Source organism: Rhinoraja longicauda, chromosome 25, assembly GCF_053455715.1.
Source record: "Rhinoraja longicauda isolate Sanriku21f chromosome 25, sRhiLon1.1, whole genome shotgun sequence".
Classification (NCBI taxonomy): domain Eukaryota; kingdom Metazoa; phylum Chordata; class Chondrichthyes; order Rajiformes; family Arhynchobatidae; genus Rhinoraja; species Rhinoraja longicauda.
Window position 1 is genome coordinate 20,388,442 of NC_135977.1, and position 23,062 is coordinate 20,411,503.

The 23,062-nt window shown below is 44.8% G+C and overlaps 2 protein-coding genes across 3 annotated transcripts in view; both read left to right on the forward strand.

The window, feature by feature from the left end:
• gal3st1a (galactose-3-O-sulfotransferase 1a) lies at positions 1 to 22,034 on the forward strand. 2 transcript variants are annotated; one of them, XM_078421559.1, is made up of 5 exons: positions 1 to 227; positions 5,720 to 5,794; positions 7,406 to 7,569; positions 8,054 to 8,205; positions 13,620 to 22,034. In XM_078421559.1, exons 3-5 carry the CDS (start codon positions 7,540 to 7,542, stop codon positions 14,773 to 14,775), a joined length of 1,338 nt encoding a protein of 445 aa, XP_078277685.1. In that variant the 5' UTR covers positions 1 to 227; positions 5,720 to 5,794; positions 7,406 to 7,539; the 3' UTR covers positions 14,776 to 22,034. The 2 variants fall into 2 exon arrangements, with proteins under 2 accessions (XP_078277685.1, XP_078277686.1); XM_078421560.1 differs by lacking the exon at positions 1 to 227 and adding an exon at positions 379 to 406.
• Positions 20,786 to 23,062, forward strand: part of LOC144605905 (zona pellucida sperm-binding protein 3-like) — a 13,965-nt gene continuing 11,688 nt past the window's right edge. Inside the window, exon 1 of the mRNA XM_078421561.1 lies at positions 20,786 to 20,888. The gene's annotated coding sequence lies outside the window, so the exon portion shown is untranslated. The remainder of the gene's footprint in view (positions 20,889 to 23,062) is intronic.

A 23,062-nucleotide genomic window follows, 5' to 3' on the forward strand; every position in this document is an offset into this window, starting at 1 on the left:
TCCGCGCCTGAATTGGCTGCGGTTTGGCCAGTTTGAGGAGGGGAGTTTCACTGACTCTCGGGATGAGGAGTGTGTTGGCGGCGGCGGCGGCGGCGGCGGCGGCGGCGATGGCAGCATTTCACCAGTGAAGGAAGGGGCTTTGGGGGAACACATTACAGCTTGGCTTTAGGGGAACACAAAGTCCAGCAGTCCGAGCGATCACAGCCACAGCCCGTGAACGGGAGCAGGTAAGGTTTGCCCACCGCTAGACTGCGCCCGGACGCAGCTCCCAAGTGACCTGGTTATTAATGATTAATTCAGGCCTTTGATATAAGTGAATGCACCGAGGTTTCACCACAATGCCCTTGTTACAGCGCCGAATGTTTCCCAAAGCCACGATTCTCTTCACTGGTTTAAAACAATGAATGTGCGTTTGACCAGGCGCAGTTGTGGTGTTGGGAAGTGGGGCTTGTGACTGTGTGGGGAAGTCGTGTCTCGTCTCTGTTGGAAGTGCGAGAGGCTGATGTGTGTGTGTGTGGGGGGGGGGGGGGTTCAGGGTGAGGTGGGGGCCAGCAGAGGAACACAGAACTTCGGTCAGTGACCCACTGCCAACGGGATGCGGCGCAGAGGGGAAGCCGGCTGTAAGTACACGGGGAGGAGAGGAGAGGAGAGGAGAGGAGAGGAGAGGAGAGGAGAGGAGAGGAGAGGAGAGGAGAGGAGAGGAGAGGAGAGGAGAGGAGAGGAGAGGAGAGGAGAGGAGAGGAGAGGAGAGGAGAGGAGAGGAGGGCCGAGAGCTACACACAATATCTATCGCCTCACGCCAGAGAAAGGAATATTGGCGGCCGAGGTCATGGTGAGGAGGTCCCAATATACCAGCGCCCTCCACAGACGCTGCCCGACCCGGTGGGTTACTCCGGCACTTTGTGTTTTACTTTGGGGAAAGATATTGGGTCTCGATAACGCCAAGAGCCAGCACAGACATTGACGGGCCAAACGGCCTCTTTTGCCCGCTCATGTTTCTTTCCCCTTTTCCCAGAATAAGACCTATTTGCACGGGCAGTCTGTAATGTGGATGGATTGGGATATTCCCAAGGGTCTATCCCCATTCTGCTGTGAAGGTAATGGCGACCTCGTTGGGTGGGTCGTTTTAAACCGCGTGCGGATATCCCCCGCCCGCCACAAAGAACAGCAGACAGGTTACAGGGTTGTAGCATAGACTGCTAGTTCTCAGCCCATTCTATATGAGAAAGCTCTATTATTCTCTACAATATTTATTCACAAAGTGCTGGAGTAACTCAGCGGGTCAGGCAGCATCTCGGGAGAGAAGGAATGGGTGACGTTTCGGGTCGAGACCCTTCTTCAGACTGACCCTTCTTCTATTATTGTCTATATATTGTTATATGCAGACAAATAAATAGACAATGATAGTGCTTCAGTTCAATATATATATATACACACATTTATTTATCTATTTATTTATTTATTTATTTGTTGTTCTTATATATATATACCAAGTGGACCCGTTGGGCCCAAACCTCTCCTGCATTGATGCAGAACCCTGTCCTCTCCCCTCTCTCCTCAACCCCCCCCCCCTCCCCTCCCCTCCCTCCTCCCCCCTCCCTCCTCCCCCCCCCCTCCTCCCCTCTCTCTCCTTTTAAACTTTAAAATGTGAATAACTTTAAAAATATAACACCGATTTCAATCAAACTACTTGCATTGTCACTAATGTGACAACGGTGAGCAGGGTGGGCCTAAAATTGTCGCGCTATCATGTACCGTTTTGGCTGAAGTTCAGTCACAAACAAGATAACAAACGAGAGTTTTAGTATATAGATGTGTGTGTGTGTGTGCGTACTATATATATATATATATATATATATATATATATATATATATATATATATATATATATATAATACACACACACCAAAAAAAAGTACAATATTGAACAGTATATGAACAAAAATAGTTCCAAGCACTCCCTGTGTGAAAAAAAAATCACTTGGCTTCACGTTTGATTCTTTTTGCCAGTTTTGTTTTATTCTCCATTCTGACCTTTTTGTTGGTTATTATGGGGTTTACAGGGTACTGTGTTTAAATGTCTGTTGTGCTGCTGCAATTCGGGACGTATGACAATAAAACACTCTTGACTCTCAGTCTTTCAAATTATTCCCTTTCAAATACTTATCGGGTCACCTTTCGAACACTCCCCGCTACAAGACATTCCAGCTGCCAAGCACTCCCTGCGTTAAAAAAATCACTTGGCGTCACGTTTGATTATTTTTTACCCATTTTCTTTTATTCTCCTGGTTCTTGACTCTCTGCCAAAGGAAACAATTTGTCCCCTGCCTTTCTCTGCCTTTGAGATAACCCTATCACATCCACTCTTGAGTTCCTAGAACAATCCCAGCTTCTTCAGTAACACACGCTGCTGCCTGGCCCGTTGAGTTCCTCATCTGCCGCCTCTCGTGTTCCCCCGCCTCTTCGATTCCCTATCTCTGTTTCACCACATCCCTGTTTCGTGTATTAAACCTTTATTAAACCTGACTACACATATACTAATTGATAGTATAAGAAAATAACTGCAGATGCTGGTACAAATCGAAGGTATTTATTCACAAAATGCTGGAGTAACTCAACAGGTCAGGCAGCATCTCAGGAGAGAAGGCATGGGCGACGTTTCGGGTTGAGACCTTTCTTCAGACTGAATTGAGATCATTTCTTCACAGCAATTATCAGGCAACTGAACCATCCTATCAACAACTAGAGAGACCATTGGAGACCCTCGGACTATCTTTAATCGGACTACTGGCCTTCATCTCGCACTAAACGTTATTCCCTTTCACCTCTATCTATACACTATGGACGGCTTGATTATGATCATATATAGTCTTTCCGCTAAATGGACCTCTACCTCAGTACACGTGAAAATAAACGGAACTAAATTAAAGTAGAGAAAATGAACTGCAGATGCCAGTTAATGTACACAAGGACACAAAGTGCTGGAGTAATTTAGCAGGTAAGTCAGCATCTCAGGAGTATATGGGGAAAGAACATGGATCATATTCTACAGACATGCTACCTGACCTGCTGAGTTACCCCGGCACTTTGTGCCCTTTTGTACACTTGTCATAAATCTTGTTTATTTTTGTATTCAACCTTTATTTATAATGCCCACTGTTCCGTGTGCATTTTAACCAAATTTCGACCTAACTTGGCCTTTTTCAACGAACTGTAAACATTTAAGCCCAATTCTTGCTGTTGTATTATTTTTAAAGTCATCCCCTCCAGACGAATTGAATGGAATTGAAAGATGCAGCGTGGAAACAGGCCCTTCGGCCCACCAGATCCATGCCGGCCATCGATCACCCCTTGACACGAGTTCTATGTTATCCCACTTTCCCACCCGCTCCCGACACGCACGGGGCAATTTACAGAGGCCAATTCGCCTACAAACCGGCACGTCTTTTGGAAGTCAGTCCGAAGAAGGGTCTCGACCCGAAACGTCACCCATTCTCCCGAGATGCTGCCTGACCTGCTGAGTTACTCCAGCATTTTGTGAATAAATACCTTCGATTTGTACCAACATCTGCAGTTATTTTCGTATAGGTCTTTTGGAACGCGGGAGGACACCGATGCACCACGAAGTCACAGCGAAAACGTGCAAACTCCACTCTGACAGCACCCGAGGAGGTCAGGCTCGAACCCGTGTGTCTGGCGCTGTGAGGCAGCAGCTTTACCAGCTGTGCAGCCTCTAATTCTGACTTGGAGCTCAGTTCACACTCTATCTGCCATTCTACGACGCCAGTAAGGCGGAGGAAGGTCGCTGTGTTCCCGACTGGGGTTGACACCAGACCCCGTGTCGTTGTCTATTGTGGGATCCCCGACTCCAGCAATCAGCAGGACACAAAGTGCTGGTGGAACTCAGCGGGCCAGGCAGCGTCTGTGGAGGGAGGGGACAGACCACACTCCGTTAAAATACTCCTTCATGGACACACCCGTTCCTTCTCTCCAGAGATGCTGCCGGTCCCGCTGAGTTACTCCAGTTTTTTTGTGTCTATCTTCGGTTCAAACCAACATCTGCAGTTCCGTCCGACACATTAAAATACCCCTTGACAATCTCCTGGGTTCCGCCCTGGTTATGGGTGCTGTCCGTGTGGAGTTTGTACGTTTCCCCCGTGACCTGCGTGGGTTTCCCCCCGGGTGCTCCGGTTTTCTACTACACCCCAAAGACAACATTCCCAAAGAGGTTAATTGGCTTCGGTAACTTGTACCTGGTGTGTAGGATGGCGTTAGTGTTCCGCGCGTTCCGAACGGCCTGTTTCCACGCTGTATATCGCAACCAAACTAATGTGCGGGTGAGTGTTGGTCGGGCTAAACTAAACCAAGCTAAGATCCTGTGAATGGCTCCTGTTCCCCTGGTTTCTGATTGTTACACACAGTCGCGTGTCCTGTCCCAGAGACGAAATACATTTCACATATCAGTCCATTATTTGGCTCCCGGGCAAATGTTGGAAATCTGAGCGGGCACATGTATACAGCTGAGTACGCTGTCGATACCTACTGCATTGCAGTAGGCGGGCGAAAGCTGGAAGAGAGGTGAGGGTGAGGGTGGGTCTGGCGAGTGATCGGTGGATATAGGTGAGGGAGGTTGATTGGCCGAAGGGTGGACAAAGGCCATAAATGAAAAAGACCAAAGATGTGATACAAGAAGAGAAGATGCATGAATTCTGAAGCCAGATGATGGGATATAGGTGGAAGGGGATAGAAGGGAAGGCCCTTGAGATAGTGGAAGAAAGGGGCCCTGACCTGAAACATCGCCTATCCATGCAGCCTGACCTGCTGAGTTACTCCAGCACTTTGTGTTTTGCTCAAGATTGCAGCTTCTGCAGTTCCTTGTGTCTAGGATATTTCTGCTGCTTCATGTCTAGTCTCAGAAGTTCCCTGAAATCCATTGTTCAATGGTATTTAACTCAGCATCTACTTCTGAAGTAATGAACTAGGCTGAAAGCCAATCACTAAAATTTTGAAATATATGAAACCTAATTGGAAACCGAGTTAAGGTCACGTGTACTTTAGTTTTATTTTGCAAGATGTATCAATTTAACTTGCCAATCTTCCCTTCCACAGTCAATGTGCACCTGTTCCTGGACAAAGTCCAGAGATGTGATAATAATTACACTAATAATCAATAATGACATTAATAATTAATAATAAACAGTGTATGGGTGGTACAAATCGTAGAGCTGCTGCCTCACAGCGCCAGAGACCCGGGCTACTTTCTGACCTCGTTGGTGTGGAGTTTGCAGGTTCTCCCTGAGACCACACGGATGCTCCGATTTCCCCCCACATCCCGAAGAGGTGCGGGTTTGTAAGTTAATTGGCCCGTGTGCGTAGAGAGTGCATGCAAAGGTAGGATCACATCGACCCATTGTGAACGGGTGATCAATGGTCGCCATGGACTCGGTGGGCCGAAGGGCCTGTTTTCATGCTCTATTAAGGGATGGTAATCTATATGTAGCCATTTGTAAACGTGGAAATTGGGGGGTGTATCTTTTGTGGTATGTTGTTGCCTTGTTGACATATGTTTTATAACTTCAATATCCTATGTCACGTATAATCCAAATAGTTTCCATTTACACCGTGGATCTTACAATTGATAGGTCTATTCCCTCCAAAAATGCCATTGTAATTCTCCTTTCTGTCCTGGCAATTAACTCACTTATTTTCCATAACCAAGGTGGAATTTAACACTGGACCCCATGAGGATATGTCGGCAGGGCATTGGATATCCATGCTGTGACTGCTACTTAAGGTAGGAAAAGCTTTTCAGTTTTTCACATCCTCAGTGTTAGACAAATAGACAATAGACAATAGGTGCAGGAGTAGGCCATTCGGCCCTTTGAGCCAGCACCACCATTCACCGTGATCATGGCTGATCATCCACAATCAGAACCCCGTTCCTGCCTTCTCCCCATATCCCTTGACTCCGCTATCATTAAGAGCTCTATCTAACTCTCTCTTGAAAGCATCCAGGGAATTGGCCTCCACTGCCATCTGAGGCAGAGAGTTCCACAGCTTCACAACTCTCTGGCTGAAAAAGCTTTTCCTCATCTCCGTTCTAAATGGCTTGTTACTGCTTGGACCATAAGAAACTGGAGAATGGAGAGGGGGGCAGTCTAATTCCTTGCCAGCTCCCATATTCATCACAATCATAGCTGATTCCATCCTAGGTTCAACACCACCTCCCCGCTCTCTCCCCTTACCCATTGACTCTCATTGAGTACTTTGAGCCCTGTGATTATCTGCGAGTACATATTGTGTGTGCAGACCTGTTGCAAGTAAGAATTCAATGATTCAATTATTCAATCCAATGATACTTTATTGTCACGTGTACTAGGTAGAGTGAAATACTTTGTTAGGCATACAACCCAGTAAAAGCATACAGCAGACCTCACCAACCTTGTGGACATAAATAGTTGGAGCAACTCAGCGGGTCAGACAGTATCTCTGGAGAAAAATAATAGGTGACGTTACGGGTCGCCGTTTGGGGGGGGAGGAATTCACTTGTGCCCAAAACTGGAGAATGTAATGTTCATATCTTTGAGTTGTAAGCCACCCAAGTGGTCGAGGAGGTGTCCAACTCAACTTTGGTGATCATCGGGTGACCTCACCACAAACATTCCTTCATTCCATCCCTCTAGTTCATAGGAAAAATTAAAGCATAAAATGCTGGAAACACTCAGCTTGCTAGCCTGCATCTGTGGGAAGAGAAGCAGAGGCCATGTTTCTGGTCAAAGACACTTCCAGGGGGTGGGGAAGGGGAAAGATGAAGACACAAAAGACACCACAGATGCTGGGAATCGTGAGCGAAACGCAAAGTGCTGGAGGCACTCAGCGGGTCAGGCAACGTCTGTGGAGGAAATGGACAGGCGGTCTTTTGGTTTGGGACCCTTCTTCAGTCTGGGACCCTTCAGTCTGAGGAAACGTTGCCTGTCCATTCCTACACAGATGCTGCCCGACCCGCTGAGTTCCTCCAGGACTTTGTGTTTCGCTGAATCTTCGACAACAACTGTTTCCCTTTCCCTCCTCCCCCCCCCCCTCCTCCTCCCCTCCTCCCCCCCCCCCCCCCCCCCCCCCTCCTCTCTCTCTCTCTCTCTCTCTCTCTCTCTCTCTCTCTCGCTCTCTTTCCAGCATTTTCCTGTTTTAAGTTTGAAGCAATTCATGTTTTACACGCCGGGAGAAGGTGGCGCAGTAGTGACTCCAGAGTCACGGGTTCGATCCTGACCTCGGATGCTGTCCGTGTGAAGTTTGCACGTTCCCCCTGTGACTGAGTGGATCCCCCCCCCCCCCCCCGGGTTTCCTCCCACATCCCAAAGAGGTGCGGGTTTTGTAGGTTAATTGGCCCTCTGTAAATTGCCCCTAGTGTACAGGGACTGGACGAGAAAGTGGAATAACATCATCGGCATGGAAGAAGGAACTGCAGATGCTGGTATCCGAAGATAGACACGAAATGCTGGAGTAACTCAGCGGGACAGGCAGCATCTCTGGAGAGAGGGAATGGGCGGTGTTACGGGGCGAGACCCTTTGGTGAGTATGTTTCCACGCGGCATCTCTGAACTAAAACCCCTTTGGTTGCAAGTTACTTAATGCAGAAGCAGCGACTGGAGCGGAAAGTAAACGCCGCCCGGGTTGGATTCCTAGCAACTCCCAACTGCCTTAAGTGAGACAATTTGCAGCTGGGTGGAAACAAAAATAACACAGGCAAAAAAATAAATAAAAATAGCACAAGGGGCCAGCTGTGCGCAGGGACTGGAGCTGGGAGCTGGGCGCTGCCACCACCGCTCTGGGCGCTGCCACCACCGCTCTGGGCGCTGCCACCACCGCGCTGGGCGCTGCCACCACCGCTCTGGGCTGCTCGGCTCTCGGCTTCTCCTGGCCCAGGGTCGGGGACAGCGGCAGAGCCATGGGTCGCCGACAGCTGTGCAAGCGGGAGGCGAGGTCCTCCGGCTCCCTGCTCCGTCTCAGCTGCATCGCGTCCAAGAAGCTGACCTCTGGGGTCTCCTGTTTGCAGCGGCTGTGCGAGGGACGGCAGCGAACGATGTTGAAGCAAGCCAGGCAATGGAAGTCCATGTGCAAGGGGCTGGTCCTGGGAACTCTGCTCACCACCTGCATGATCCTGCTCTACTCTTTCGCCGCGTCGCCTCACCAACTCAACCTCCAAGAGTAAGTCCTTGTCTTTGTCTTTACCGCGGGTCTCTGTTGGGGTTAGATGTCAGGTGATGTGGGAAGCATGTGTAACAATGTCTGGGTAATCACTGACAAGCAACTGTAAATGTGGACACCAGGAACTATAGATATGGACATCAGAAACTGTAGATGTGGACACTAGGAATTGTATATGTGGACACCATTAACTGTAGATGGGGACACTGAACAATAGATGTGGACATCAGGAACTGTAGATATGGACACTAGGAATTGTAGATATGGACACTAGGAATTGTAGATGTGGACACTAGGAATTGTAAATGTGGACACTAGGAATTGTAGATGTGGACACCGAACTATAGATGTGGACACCAGGAAATGTAGATGTGGACACTAGGAATTGTAGATATGGACACTAGGAATTGTAAATGTGGACACTAGGAATTGTAGATGTGGACACCTGTAACTATAGATGTGGACACTGAACTATTGATGTAGACACCTGTAACTGTAGATGTGGACACTAGGGATTGTAGACGAGGTCACCTGTAACTGTAGATGTGGACACTAGGGATTGTAGACGAGGTCACCTGTAACTGTAGATGTGGACACTAGGGATTGTAGACGAGGTCACCTGTAACTGTAGATGTGGACACTAGGGATTGTAGATGTGGACACTAGGGACTGTAGATGTGGACACCAGGATGTGGACACAAGGGAATGCAAATGCGGACACACTGAACTGCGTGTGGTGAAATGTGGAGCAGGGCACGACATTCTGGAGTAACTCCGCGAGTTGGGCAGCATCTGACTGAAGATGGGTCCCGACCCAAAACATCAACTATCCATGTTCTCCAAGGATGCTGCCTGACCCGCTGAGTTACTCCAGCACTTTGTGTCTTGCTCTGAGTAATCAGTTCTGTTTCCTTTTGAATGGGGTCTCCAAATTGTGAGCGGCGTGTTGAAGTGCACACCTCACTGTGTGTGTTTTTTGTTGTGCCTCCGTGCACTAAATATCTTTCAAATTCATCCCAATTCCTCCCAGGTTTCACATTGACCTTGTACGGGTGGCGACCGACCCCTGCTGGCAGTAATACCGAAGTTTAATTGTTGCAAGAAATAAAACAGAATATAACTAGGGAGGATTTGCACATCTGTCTCATTCTACCTTCCCTTCGAGGCGTTTCTTGCTAACATCTGACGTTTTCGTTTATTAAAAGCTTTAGACAGATGCATCAATTTTAATTTTCCGTAGATATACACAAATGCTGGAGTAACTCAGCGAGTTGGGCAGCATCTCTGGACAAAAGGAATAGGTGACCTTTCGGGTCGCGACCCTTCATCATACTAATTTTCCGTAATAATTTATAACACACGATCCGTAACGAAAATAAATAATACCTACGCATTTAAAGCGATTTTATTGCTGTCTTATTTATTTGTAACTCCAGTTTTCTTAACTCTAATTTACCCAGTCAGATTATCGACAAGTGCATTATGTTACTATTATCCACTGTATTTGTTTTTTTTCCTAAACCATCACAGTATGTTTTTTAATATAATGTACCACTAATACAAAGTGTTGCATTGTGATTTTATCTTTTAAAGCGACCCTTTTAAAGAAGGCTGGACACTAAGAGCGTTGTGTTCAGCGGTAAAAAATGTAAAAAAGTTAAACTCATGCCCTTAAAACGTACAAGGACTTTTCAACCTGCATTTTAAGCAATAATTTGCTTGTTGGTTTGTGGATAAATTGTCTCGACTCTTCAGCTGTTGGCCACAGGTTAAAAAAAAAAAAGATCCCGCTTTTTTCAACCCCAATCATCAACTTTATATTTGACACCTTCTTTGTAGAAGAGCAGCGCTCTAATAATTCAGTGCGTCAATGAGCACGAGTGGCAAGTCGTTGGATTTCAAAACGTCATCCAGGTTTCAGGAGGCATTGAAGTGGATGTTCACGAAACAGGTTTTACAGAGAATGGCAAAAGAACTTTAAAACTGGGACAAAAACAAAAGACGCATAGTGCTAAGAGCGACTCAGCGGGTCAGGCAGCATCCCTGGAGAAAATGGGTAGGGGACCTTTCGGGTCGGGACCCTTCTTCAGACTGGGACAGCGTGCACTAAAAGGTCAACGTAGGTAACTGGAACGAAGTGACGAGGGCGGTACAACAGTGCTGCGGTAGAGTTGCTGCCTCAGCGCCAGAAGCGCGGGTTCGATCCCGACTACAGGTGCTGTCTGTACGGAGTTTGTACGTTTAGAGGCGTTGGGGGTGGCAACTGTGTAACGTCTGAGATCAGATTTTATCACAGGTTTGTGAACATTCCACAGGCCTTGGCTTCTGTTCATTTCCCCACCCCAGGTTCCTTAGAATAATGGGAATAAAAGATAGCCAGAGTTGATTTATGCAATGCAGCACAAATCATGCACATCCGACCTGTAGCACAACCCATTTGTAGAACGGAGACACAATTTCCCTCCGGGGATGAGCACAGTTCTATCGCATCGTATTGGAACCGCAGATGGTGGAATCTTGTGTGGAACACAAAGTTTTGGAGTAACATGGACAGGCTGAAGAAGGGGGTTCCGATCCGAGACGTTGCCTGTCCATGTTGCAATAAACTGAACTGAACGGAACTTACTCCAAAACTCGGCTATCCATGTCTTTCACCGATGCTGCCTGACCCACTAAGTTACTTTAGCCAGAGGGTGGCGAATCTATGGGATTCTTTGCCACAGACGGCCGTGGAGGCCGTCATTGGGTATTTTTAAAGCGGAGATTGCTAGATTTTTGATAGGTATGGGCATCAAAGGTTATGGAAAGAAGGCAGGAGAGTGCAGCTGAGAGGGAAGAATCGAACAGCCATGAACAAATCTAGCCACGATCTACCTAGCCATGATCAAATGGCAGACTAGACTTGATGGGCCGAATGGCCTACCTGTTCCTGTGGATTTAATCTTATGATCTTATTCCAAATTCTAACTACTCTCTGGGTGAAAATAAAATCCTCCACAGATCCCACCTAAGCTTCTAGCCCCATGCACTAAACCTACCCAGTCTCGTTTTAGACACCCCTGCCATGAGGGATCTACCCTATCTACGCCACTCATCATTTTATTGAGCACTATCACCCCCCTCTCTCAAGCTCCTTTGCCCCGAGGAGAACAAACACAGACTATCTAGCCTCTGTTCCAATTGGAAACGCTCCTCTCTCAGGACAAGGCCCTGATGAATCTCTTTCCATTAAAAGACATTTGGACAGGTACATGGATGGGATAGGTTTAGATGGGTATGGATCAAATGCAGGCAGGTGGGACTAATGTAGATGGAGCATCTTGGTTAGCATTGGCAGGTTGGGCCAAAAGGCCAGTTTCCATGCTGTATGACTCTGTTACTCTAAGTTGCATGCCATTGTGCCACCAAACTCTGGTGAGTTTCATTGCCAGTGGTAGTGAAAAGGATGATAGTTGAGATGAATGGCACAAAGGTATCATTCCAGGAGCATCACAGTGTCGGCTTGTTGACTGACCACTCCATAGGTCAATTACATCTCACACTCTGCCATTTTGTGTATGATCCCAGATGTTCACATGGAGGACCTTGCAATGTCCACCATCTTCCTGGGAACTTGCAGTAACATCGAGGTCAAACTGGGTAATATTGGCAGACTGACTTCCAGAGTTTTTCCGAAGGAACTAGGGTGAACCGTGTGAGCTTTGCGGCAATCTAGTTGACACACTCATCATGACCGATATCAGCTTTTTATACCAAATGTTTTAATTGATTCCTAGCTGCTCGGGTAAAATTCAACTCATCACACAGTCATTAATACAATCCAAGTCCAGCAAACATAACCAATATACCATCCATTCCTATTTCTGTAGGAACAAGGGACTGCGGATGCTGGTTTACAAAAAAAGAGACAAAGTGCTGGAGTAACTCAACAGGTCAGGCAGCATCTCTGGAGAACATGGAAGATGATCTTTTGAAGTAGGGTTCCGACCCGAAACATCACCTCTCCATCATCTCCAGGGATGCAGCCTGACCCTTTGAGTTTAACCAGCACTTTGTGTCCAAATCTATTTCTTGCACAAATATACTTTTACAGCTCAGTTGAAGAACATTTAAACCACTTTACTCTATCGTAAAATGGTATTAAAAGAAAATTGGTTTGCCTAATCTTCTAAAGTTGTCCTAAATTTTATTTTGAGAGAATAAAACAAAATATTACAGGGGCCAAATTCCATTTCCATATTTTCTTCATCGTTTGTCACTCATATTCCATTTATCTAAATTAAAATTCTTGGTTCCACGCTGTACTCTCTCAAAAACTCTTGATTCACTTCCTAAAGTCTGTGCCTGGGAAATACACTTGTTGTTCTATGCATATAAATACCTGCTACAGCTGGGGCGTTTACAATGATGTCTGCCTGTGTAATCTTTGTCTATTTATAAAGACAAATTTCCCAAGTGATTTTCAATCCTTCCAAGGATCTTCACAGATTAGTCCACCCACACCCTGGGACTCTCCCTTCATGCGTTACTATTAAAAGGGTCCCATTCTGTCTCCATTGCCTCTCAGTCTTCCTGTCAATACACATTAGACAGCACTTTGTGGAAACGATGAACTGCAGATGCAAAAGGACACCGTGCTGGAGTAACTCAGCGAATCAGGCAGCGTCTCTGCAGAACGTGGATAGGTGCATTTCGGGTCGGGACCCTTCTTCAGACAGTCTGATGAAGTGTCCCGACCCAAAATGTCACCTGTGCATGTTCTCCAGGGATGCTGCCTGACCCGCTGAGGCACTCTGTGTCCTTTAAACGGCACTCTGTGTCCTTTAAACGGCACTTTGCTGTATGTTCAGCAGACATGTGCAGTGGTAAATGTTAACCGACATTGTTGAAGTTTCCATCTAACGATGACAGAGAAAGATCAATTAAAGTCAAAGGAAAATTGTGTGTAGTAATCACTCAGTGCAAGTGACTGAAACATTTGCTCCTCAATAAATGTATGGGCTTTGCATTGACACCATTTATTACTTTGTTAATCGTTGTCTGGTTCAATAGTCTGATAACACCTGGGAAGAAACTGTCCCTGAATCTCGAGGCGTGCGTTTCCACACTTCTATACCTCTTGCCTGATGGGAGAGGGGAGAAGAGGGAGTGACCGGGGTCCTTGATTATGCAAGAATTGCCCTTGATTATGAAAGAATATGCAATTATGCAATTATGCAAGATTGTCCTTGATTATGCAAGAATATGTAGAATTGTGACAGAGGAGTGTACATTTTTATGGGGGGGGGGGGGGGGGGAGGGGGGTGTATAGAGAATTAATTGCAAATGGTCTTTTGTTGCGTGAAGGCTGTTCCTATTTTATGCATGGTGTCAGGTGGTGTCTATTTCTATCAATACATTTTGTCTCTTAACAGAGTTCCCGTTCCTTATTCCTGCTCTTACAAACCTGTGCATCCCAGGCATGTACCCCAAATAAATAACACCCATTCGTCGCTGGAGCAGAGCAAAGCCTGCACTCCCAAGGAGGACATCATGTTCATGAAGACCCACAAAACGGCCAGCAGCACCATCCTCAACATCCTCTTCCGCTTTGGTCAGAGGCACCGGTTGAAATTTGCTTTTCCCAACGGCCGGAATGACTTCTACTACCCATCCTTCTTTGACAGGAGCCAGGTGAAGGACTACAAGCCGGGCACTTGCTTCAACATCATCTGTAACCACATGAGGTTCCACAGTGAAGAGGTCCACAAGTTGCTCCCTGAAGACACTGTCTACTTCAGCATCCTCAGGAACCCTGCTTATTTATTTGAATCGTCCTTCCATTACTTTGGTCGTGTGATCCCTTTGACCTGGAAGGTCAGTGGGGAGGACAAGCTCGCCGAATTCCTCAGGGAGCCTGGCCGATACTACGATCCGAGTGGCTTTAACTCTCATTACTTGAAGAACTTGTTGTTTTTTGACTTTGGTTATGACAATAACTTGGAGTTTGGTGACCCCAGAGTAGAGAAGTACTTCAAAGCCATTGATGACCGGTTCCAGTTGGTGATGCTTCTTGAGTACTTTGACGAGTCCCTCATTCTCCTGAAGGATGTGATGTGCTGGGACATGGACGACATCCTGTATTTCAAGTTGAATGTTAGGAAGGATTCCACCATCTCGAGAATGAACGGAGAGCTGTACGAGAAGGCGACGAGGTGGAACCGGATAGACACCATGTTGTATGGATACTTCAACGCTACATTCTGGAGGAAGGTGAGGCAGTATGGCTTCGAACGCATGCAGCGCGACGTGGAGGAACTGCGCAAGCGCAACGATCGCATGCAGTCCATCTGCATCGACGGCGGGCGACCCGTGGACGCGAACGCCATTCAGGAGGCGTCCTTGCAGCCGTGGCAACCTCTGGGGGAGCGCTCCATCATGGGCTACAACCTGAAGAAGAACATTAGTCGAAAGCACAGGAAACTCTGCAGGAAAATGCTCACTCCAGAGCTACAATACTTGACTGAATTAGGGGTTAATCTATGGATAACAAAGTTATGGTCCTACATCAGGGACCTGTTCAAATGGTAGCATTGACGCTGGACTTCCCACTCATGTGCCAACCATGCCACAGGCATGAGGAACAGCACTTTGAAGAAATCCATGGGCATTACATGGATGCCATTCCAGATTGCCAGTGATTGTAACGGCAATCATTCACGCATTTAAAATGTGGAGCACAACATGATTACAATAGACAATAGGTGCAGGAGTAGGCCATTCGGCCCTTCGAGCCAGCACCACCATTCAATGTAACCATGGCTGATCATTCTCAATCAGTACCCTGTTCCTGCCTTCTCCCCATACCCCCTGACTCCGCTATCCTTAAGAGCTCTATCCAGTTCTCTCTTGAATGCATTCAGAGAATTGGCCTCCACTGCCTTCTGAGGCAGAGAATTCCACAGATTTACAACTCTCTGGCTGAAAAAGTTTTTCCTCATCTCCGTTCTAAATGGCCTACCCCTTATTCTTAAACTGTGGCCCTTGGTTCTGGACTCCCCCAACATTGGGAACATGTTTCCTGCCTCTAACGTGTCCAACCCCTTAATAATCTTATATGTTTCGATAAGATCCCCTCTCATCCTTCTAAATTCCAGTGTATACAAGCCTAGTCGCTCCAGTCTTTCAACATATTACAGTCAGTATTTTACTTTATTTCCCTTAAGTTTTATTTGTAAAATAGTAATTCATCTGGAACCAAAAACCCCACCATTCTATTATCTGTAAAATATCCATCGCTATTTACAGTCCTGACCATAACTTGTGAATGATCACAAATTAAATAATAACTGTGAATTAATAGTGTAATCAGAGAAATCAGAACTTCATACAATGTGATAAAAACTATGTGCTTAAAGATCTAATGCCAATGCTTCCATGTAGACTCATGAAAGGCCGCAACAAACCAACAACTTTGATGCCTAGCAAATAACGTCAGACTTATGTAATGATTTGGTACATATTTGTAAGGACATTTCTACCAGCCCATGAAATCCAGTTTGGTTTAGAGAATAGTTTGGTTTAGAGGTACAGCATGGAAACAGGCCCTGCAGCCCACTGAGTCAACATTGGCCATTCATCATCCATACATTAGTTCTATGTTAATCCACTTTCGCATCCACTCCTTACACACCAGGGGCAATTTACGGAGGCCAATTAACCTACAAATCTGCACGTCTTTGGGACGTGGGAGGAAACCGGAGCACCCAGAGGATACCCACGTGGTCACAGGGAGAATATACAAACTCCACAAAGGCAGCACCCATGGTCAGGATCGAACCCGGGTCACTGGTACTGTGAGGCAGCAGCTCTACAGCTGCGCCACTGTGCAGTCCCTGCAGAATGGCATTTATAATGCCTGACAAGGTAGACATAGTTCTAAAAGAGTTTGAATTCAGATGTGATTTTTCTCATCTTATTAACAGAACCCACCCGTTTTTGAAGGCTTTATAACCATTTCAATGACATCGCCATGTAACATGATCATATCAGTCACAATGCCTTAGAGTGTTACAGTTCCGTGCCTTCTTAAAAGAAGAAACTTTCAGTCGATGTGAAGTTCTCATAAGTTGATTGAACAGAATAAGCTTCTGTATGTACAGGTCTCTCTGTAAAATGAAATGATTTATATATACGCAATGCAAATATACAACTCTTAGTTATAACATTAATTGCAGGATTAGAATTTAGTTTGAGAACATTTGTTATAAAATGCAACTCATCACAAAGTGAAATGTCTATTTCGCATTTTGCTAAGACTTTAGATTATCTGAGTAGCCAATGACTGGTGGTTTGGTTAAGACACTGAGGAAAAACATTAATTTGATCCAGTAGAAAAACATGCTTATTATAGCAGGTGCACATCCTTATCACTAATCATTTGCAACTGGAGCAAATGCAAACAGTTAGCAACAAGATGGGATTTATTTAATTTATAAGACAGGATTTAGGAAGAAAAGATGCCTGAGGCAATCTACTGCCGGCCCTGATTTGTTCAGGTCTTTTCTCACCTCCAGCTCATTCCACCCCCCCCTCCTTTCAGTCTGAAGAAGGGTCCCGACCCGAAACTTCACCATCCTTTTTCTTCAGAGATGCTGCCTGACCGGCTGAGTTACTCCAGCACTTTGTGTCTTATCTTTGGTGTAAACCAGCATCTGCAGTTCTTTGCTTCTACATCTAGGATTTACATTCTCCTAATCAAATAGCTGCAACAGTGTTATTTATTTTGTTTCAACCACTCCGTAATTTGTGTTTCCTTCAAAGGACCTTGACATTGATTTATTTGTATAAGATAATATTGGTTGGAAAGGGACAATAATTTTTAAATCAATGTCGTTATTGGTGGAACAGATGAATTGAAGGCAATCAGTTTTAATCAGTAGCTCTCTTGCCTCTTAATCAGAAGGCCACAAGAGCTACACCAGGGCACTTGCATATACCAGGGTATACTCAACGGCACCAGGGTACTGAGGGCGGCACAATGTCACAGTGGGGGAGTTGCTGCCTTACAGCGCCAGAGACCTGGGTTCGATCCTGACTACGGGTGCTGTCTACATGGAGTTTGTACGTTCACCCCGTGACCGGGTGGGTTTTCTTTGGGTGCTCCGGTTTCCTCCTACACTCCAAATACATACAGGTTTGTAGGTTAATTGGCTTTGGTAAAATTGTAAATTGTCCCTGGTGTTTAGGATAGTGCTAGTGTACGGGGTGATCGCTGGTCGGCACGGACTCGGTTGTCCAAAGGACCCTTTTTCGTGCTGCGCCTCTAGAACTAAAACTAAAAAAAAACAGAGCAATAAGTGTTGTGTGACTGGCAAAGAGTGACTGGCAAAGTCTTGTCCAAAAGTCTACAAAAATCTAGTCTGATCCTTCTTAGCCTTAGGAAGGAAGTGCTGCTCTTGTGGGTAAGACTTTAAACCAAATCCAAAGAAGACACAAAGTGCAGGAGTGACTCAGCAGGTCAGGCAGCATCTTTGGAGAACATGGATATGCGACATTTTGGATAAGGCCTGATAGTTCACCAATCAGTGTTCTCCAGAGATGCTACTTGACCCGCCTTCCTTTGTCCCGCCCCCCCTGACATCAGTCTGAAGAAGGGTCTCGACCCGAAACGTCACCCATTCCTTCTCTCCTGAGATGCTGCCTGACCTGCTGAGTTACTCCAGCATTTTGTGAAATAAATACCTTCGATTTGTACCAGCATCTGCAGTTATTTTCTTATGCTACTTGACCTACTGAGTTACTTCAGCACTTTAATTGAAAAAATACCCAGCATCTGCAGTTCCTTGTGTCTACGTTGAACCAAATTAATGTTTGCTCCCACCAGTGGGCCCGAAAGACCCAAATGCAGAAAGAGTGGAGATTCTACCCCAGATTTATTCAAGGATCGACACCCAAAAGGAGGCAGTCAGGTACCAGCTCTTTGTGGAATTGTACAGGGTGAAAAACCTGCCACATTTCTTTAAATTACAACAGGGGCCGCACATTTGAAACACCATCATTAGCGGTAAAACACTTTGGGACGTAAGATATGAAAGTTGAACATAAATGCATGTTCTCTCTTTGCTTCTTGTCTTTTAAAAGGCTCTCACACACAATCTGTGGATCAGATATAAGCTTGCAATCTTACAATTCTACTTCATAAATGTACAGAACATTAAAAGTACACTTGGACAGGCACATAGATAGGTACATGTTCTCCAGACATGCTGCCTGACCCACTGAGTTACTCCAGTACGTTGTGTGTTTTTATTTGTTACAAACTACTTCCTGGACAATGTTTGTCACACAGCAAAGATCTGGAAGCATTCTGGAGGCCTTGTGAGTGTGTTGTAGGTCAGTGTGCACCAGGAAGATTGATTTATGAAACAAGACAGACAGACATTATCAGCTTGCATGAAAGAGTGGTGGGAACTCATGAAGTAACCATAAAGAGTTTGAAGCTAATATATTAAAAGACATGTGGACAGGTGCATGGATAGGAAAGGTTTAGAGGGTTATGGGCTAAATTCAGGCAGGTGGAACTAGTGTAGAAGGGACATCTTGGTCGGCAGGGGCAAGTAGGGCAAAGGGCCTATTTCCATGCTGTATGACTCTATGATGGCAGAACAGAGAAAGGTCTCAGTTTAGTTGTGGTGTCTGGCCTGTACAGCTTGTGATTATCTCTGAGTAGCGGATAGGACACACATTTATTTTGTGTAGGAAGGAACTGCAGATGCTGGTTTAAATCGGAGATGGACACAAATTGCTGGAGTTTCTCAGCGGGACAGGCAGCATCTCGGGAGAGAACGAATGGGAGACGTTTCGGGTTGAGACTCTTCTTCAGACTGATGTCAGGGGAGTGGGCGGTACATGGATAAGGAAGTGTATAGATAAGGAAGCGTCAGGTATGAAAACAGGACAAGGAATAGAGATCAAGGAAATTGTAAAATAGATCATTGTTAGTTGGGAGAAGGTAACAACAGAGCAAACAGAGATAAAATGTAGACGGAGACAGTAAGACTGGTCGGAGAACTGGGAAGGGGAGGGAATGGGGAGAGAGGGAAAGCAAGGTCTACTTGAAGCTAGAGAAGTCAATGTTCATGCAGCTAGGGGGGTAAACTACCCAAGCGAAATATGAGGTGCTGTTCCTCCAATTTGTGCTGGGCCTCACACTGACAATGGAAGAGGTTCAGGACAGAAAGGTCAGTGTGAGAATGGGAAGGGGAGTTAAAGTGCTGAGATCAGGGAGGTTTAGGCAGACTGAGCGGAGGTATTCAGCAAAATGATCACCGAGCCCGCACTTGTGCTGACAATTCAGGACTCCTAGTTAGTATTTGTTAGTCTTATCGCAAAAATAAATTTCCTCATTTAATTTGAATGGTCCCTTTTCAGTTTCTATGGCATTGAGATGTTAAAAGCAATTGAAACGTGCCAGATGAGTAGCATGAGATCATTTATAATACAATTCTTAAACATTTCTCAGTAAGAGAGCCAGTCACATGGACTTTTCTAATGGTTTGCTACACAGAATTACAGAAGCCATATCTCTGCAAAACATTTCAATCATCTCATTCATCATCAAAACGATACAATTTCTTTGTAATAATATAAACAAACGGTGATAATCTATCACAAAGTGCAAACTTTAGAAGTTAGATTATGTATTTATTCACTACACTGAAATTGTTTGTAATCAATTCACTGAGAAAAGATATACTGCTGCTGCTGTTGTCATGGTTACAACAAACTTAAAAAGTAATGTACTGCTGAGTGGATGGTATTCTGTTAATTAACAGAGAGGAAAATTGCCCTTTTATATGCTGACACTTGAGCAAAAAGGCATTAAATGCCTTTAAGTACAATGAATGTTGCTCAGTGTTATGAATGTCAAATTACATTGCAAAGGAATCCAGCCAAAGGGTTCGGACTGAAATAGATTAAAAAAATTGTGCAGAATAGGACTTCAGTCTGTATTCCTGACCATCCCTGCCCCCCCCCCCCCCCCCCCACCCCCCCGGTCCACCCACTGCCACGTGAAGCTCCACACAGGAAAAGCCAAACTGTGCCAGTTAGCCCATTGCAACAATCTCTCGAGCTTTCCCAACTGGATGGTAAGTCTGGCCTTTGTTTCCCGTTAGATGTAAAAATAAGCCGACACATCCAGAAAATAGTCCGACTCGGAATCACAGCATGTGATATGAACCATTCAACACACCTTGCCTGCTTTGAATGACTCAAGACCAAAGGCAGCCATGAACCCCAGACTATTCAATTCTACTCACCTCTTCTCCCATGCTGGTTTGTACTGTTTAACCCTTTAGGGATTTACAAGGGGCTGTTCTTTGCATTTTGCCTCACTATGCCACTGAACTATATATAGTTTGTGGTATTAAAGACTGAATGTTCACATCTATCCTGTGTATAGTCTGTAACAGGGACAAACACAGATCATACATGAAGCTTTTTCATCTAAATGCAGTGATGTTTGTTCCCATGACAACTTACTAATTCTGCTGATGTAAAACAGATTTTCAATGGATATGCTGCATATATGCCGGTGTGATACATAGCCTAACACAAGTCTGTTCCACAAGGGATTCATTTTAACGATTCACTTTGTCTCAGCTCATTTGAAATCTGTTCCTCTGAAAATCTGCTTGAAGGTAAAATCACCCTGAACATTATTAATAAGATTGCTGTGGATCTAAACAGAAACTGTATTGGCGCTATCAAGCAGAAATCCCAGTCATAAATGCAAGACTGGCATGTGAAAAGATTAGTAGACATTTGTGTTGTGTTCGTGGCTTGTGGATGTCAATAATTCAATGAAACGCTAAATGCATTTGTAAAATTACTGTGCAGAAACGATATTGTGAAATAGCTGCATTTCACTTTGGCTGTGCCTTTTGTGATTAGGTGTCTGACATTATAATCATGAGCATCCTCAATATTATTCCTTTGCACTGAAATGAATTATCACAGCATTGCTTTACAAGCGGCGATTTGTGGTTGTAAGATTTTACATTTTCTCACAGGTTATACTTAGTTTAGTTTAGAGATACAGTGCGGAATCAGGCCCTTCGGCCCACCAAGTCCGCACCAACCAGCAATCCCCACACATTAACACTATCCTACCCATAATTTTACATTTATACCAAGCCAATTACGTCTTTGGAGTGTGAGAAGAAACCGAAGATCTCAGAGAAAACCCACGTGGTCACGGGGAGAACATACAAACTCCGTACAGACAACACCTGTAGTTGGGATCGAACCTGGGTCTCTGGCACTGTAAGTGCTGTAAGGCAGCAACTCTACCGCTGTGCCACTGTGCTGCCCATTTGTCCCTGTCACTATTTGCATTGATTCCAGACCAACATCCATTCTTGTAATGCTACCAAATCTATTTCTCTTAAACACTTCTGTAAATTTAATTTATACATATGACAATACAACCAGACATGTAATAAACCTTAATTATGGTGACATAAATTCTAACATCAGGCAGCAAAATAACATTATTTAATATAGGATAATTATTTTATTTTATTTATGATCAGACTTTTTATTGATGCAAACAACAGATTTTGCATTATGATCTTTTTAGAGTTTCTTTGCTTTTAAGACTATTCAAATTATATTTAGTAGGAATGTTTACTAATGAACAAACAAAGTTAAATGTTCTGACTGTTCTTGGTGAGTGTCCAGAACATTCATGAAGTGATTTATGATATTGGTACAAAGGTACATAATGAGATTTGTAAACAGTATTAAAATTTGTGAGCATTTTCTGTTTGAGCACTTTGTTTGCTTGTACATTTGCAATGTAATTTATTCAATAAAATGATATTTTGCAATAACAAGTATCTAGAGAATTGCATTGAAAGTTACTTTACACTTTTCTACACAATCGAGATATTTGAATTCTTCCTTAAGTGGTTTGCTTTACATGTCTAACCAAAATACAATATTCTCCTCATTATTTGGTAAGTTTACAGAAAGTCATCAAGAGTCAAGACTCAATAGTGTTTAATTGTCATATGTACTGACAAAGGAACAATGAAATTCTTACACGCAGGAGTATAACAGGCCTGTAAACACGATACACATAGATATATGTTTTTTTAAATCAATAAATTAATACCACAACATTGGTGCAAAACCCCTCTAAAAAATGAAACTCCAAAGTACGACAGTCCATAGATGGTCATAGTTGAAGTTATAACCATATAACCATATAACAACTACAGCACGGAAACAGGCCCGTTCGGCCCTTCCAGTCCACGCCGACCACTCTCCCTGACCTAGTCTCATCTACCTGCACTCAGACCATAACCCTCTAATCCCCTCTTATCCATATACCTATCCAATTTACTCTTAAATAATAAAATCGAGCCAGCCTCCACCACTTCCACCGGAAGCCCATTCCATACAGCCACCACCCTCTGAGTAAAGAAGTTACCCCTCATGTTACCCCTAAACTTTTGTCCCTCAATTCTGAAGCTATGTCCCCTTGTTGGAATCTTCCCCACTCTCAAAGGGAAAAGCCTACCCACGTCAACTCTGTCCGTCCCTCTCAAAATTTTAAAAACCTCTATCAAGTCCCCCCTCAACCTTCTACGCTCCAAAGAATAAAGACCCAACCTGTTCAACCTCTCTCTGTAGCTTAAGTGCTGAAACCCAGGCAACATTCTAGTAAATCTCCTCTGTACCCTCTCCATTTTGAACTGCACACCATACTCCAGATTCGGCCTCACCAATGCCCTGTACAATTTTAACATTACATCCCAACTTCTATACTCGATGCTCTGATTTATAAAGGCAAGCATACCAAATGCCT

What these genes read in the sequence shown, in the direction of transcription:
- gal3st1a (XM_078421559.1), top strand. Translation starts at nt 7,540, where the DNA reads ATGGGCGGTGTTACGGGGCGAGACCCTTTG. An exon ending in TTACGGGGCGAGACCCTTTG is followed by an intron (nt 7,570 to 8,053) that starts GTGAGTATGTTT and finishes TCCTGTTTGCAG; the next exon opens with CGGCTGTGCGAGGGACGGCA. An exon ending in CACCAACTCAACCTCCAAGA is followed by an intron (nt 8,206 to 13,619) that starts GTAAGTCCTTGT and finishes GTCTCTTAACAG; the next exon opens with AGTTCCCGTTCCTTATTCCT.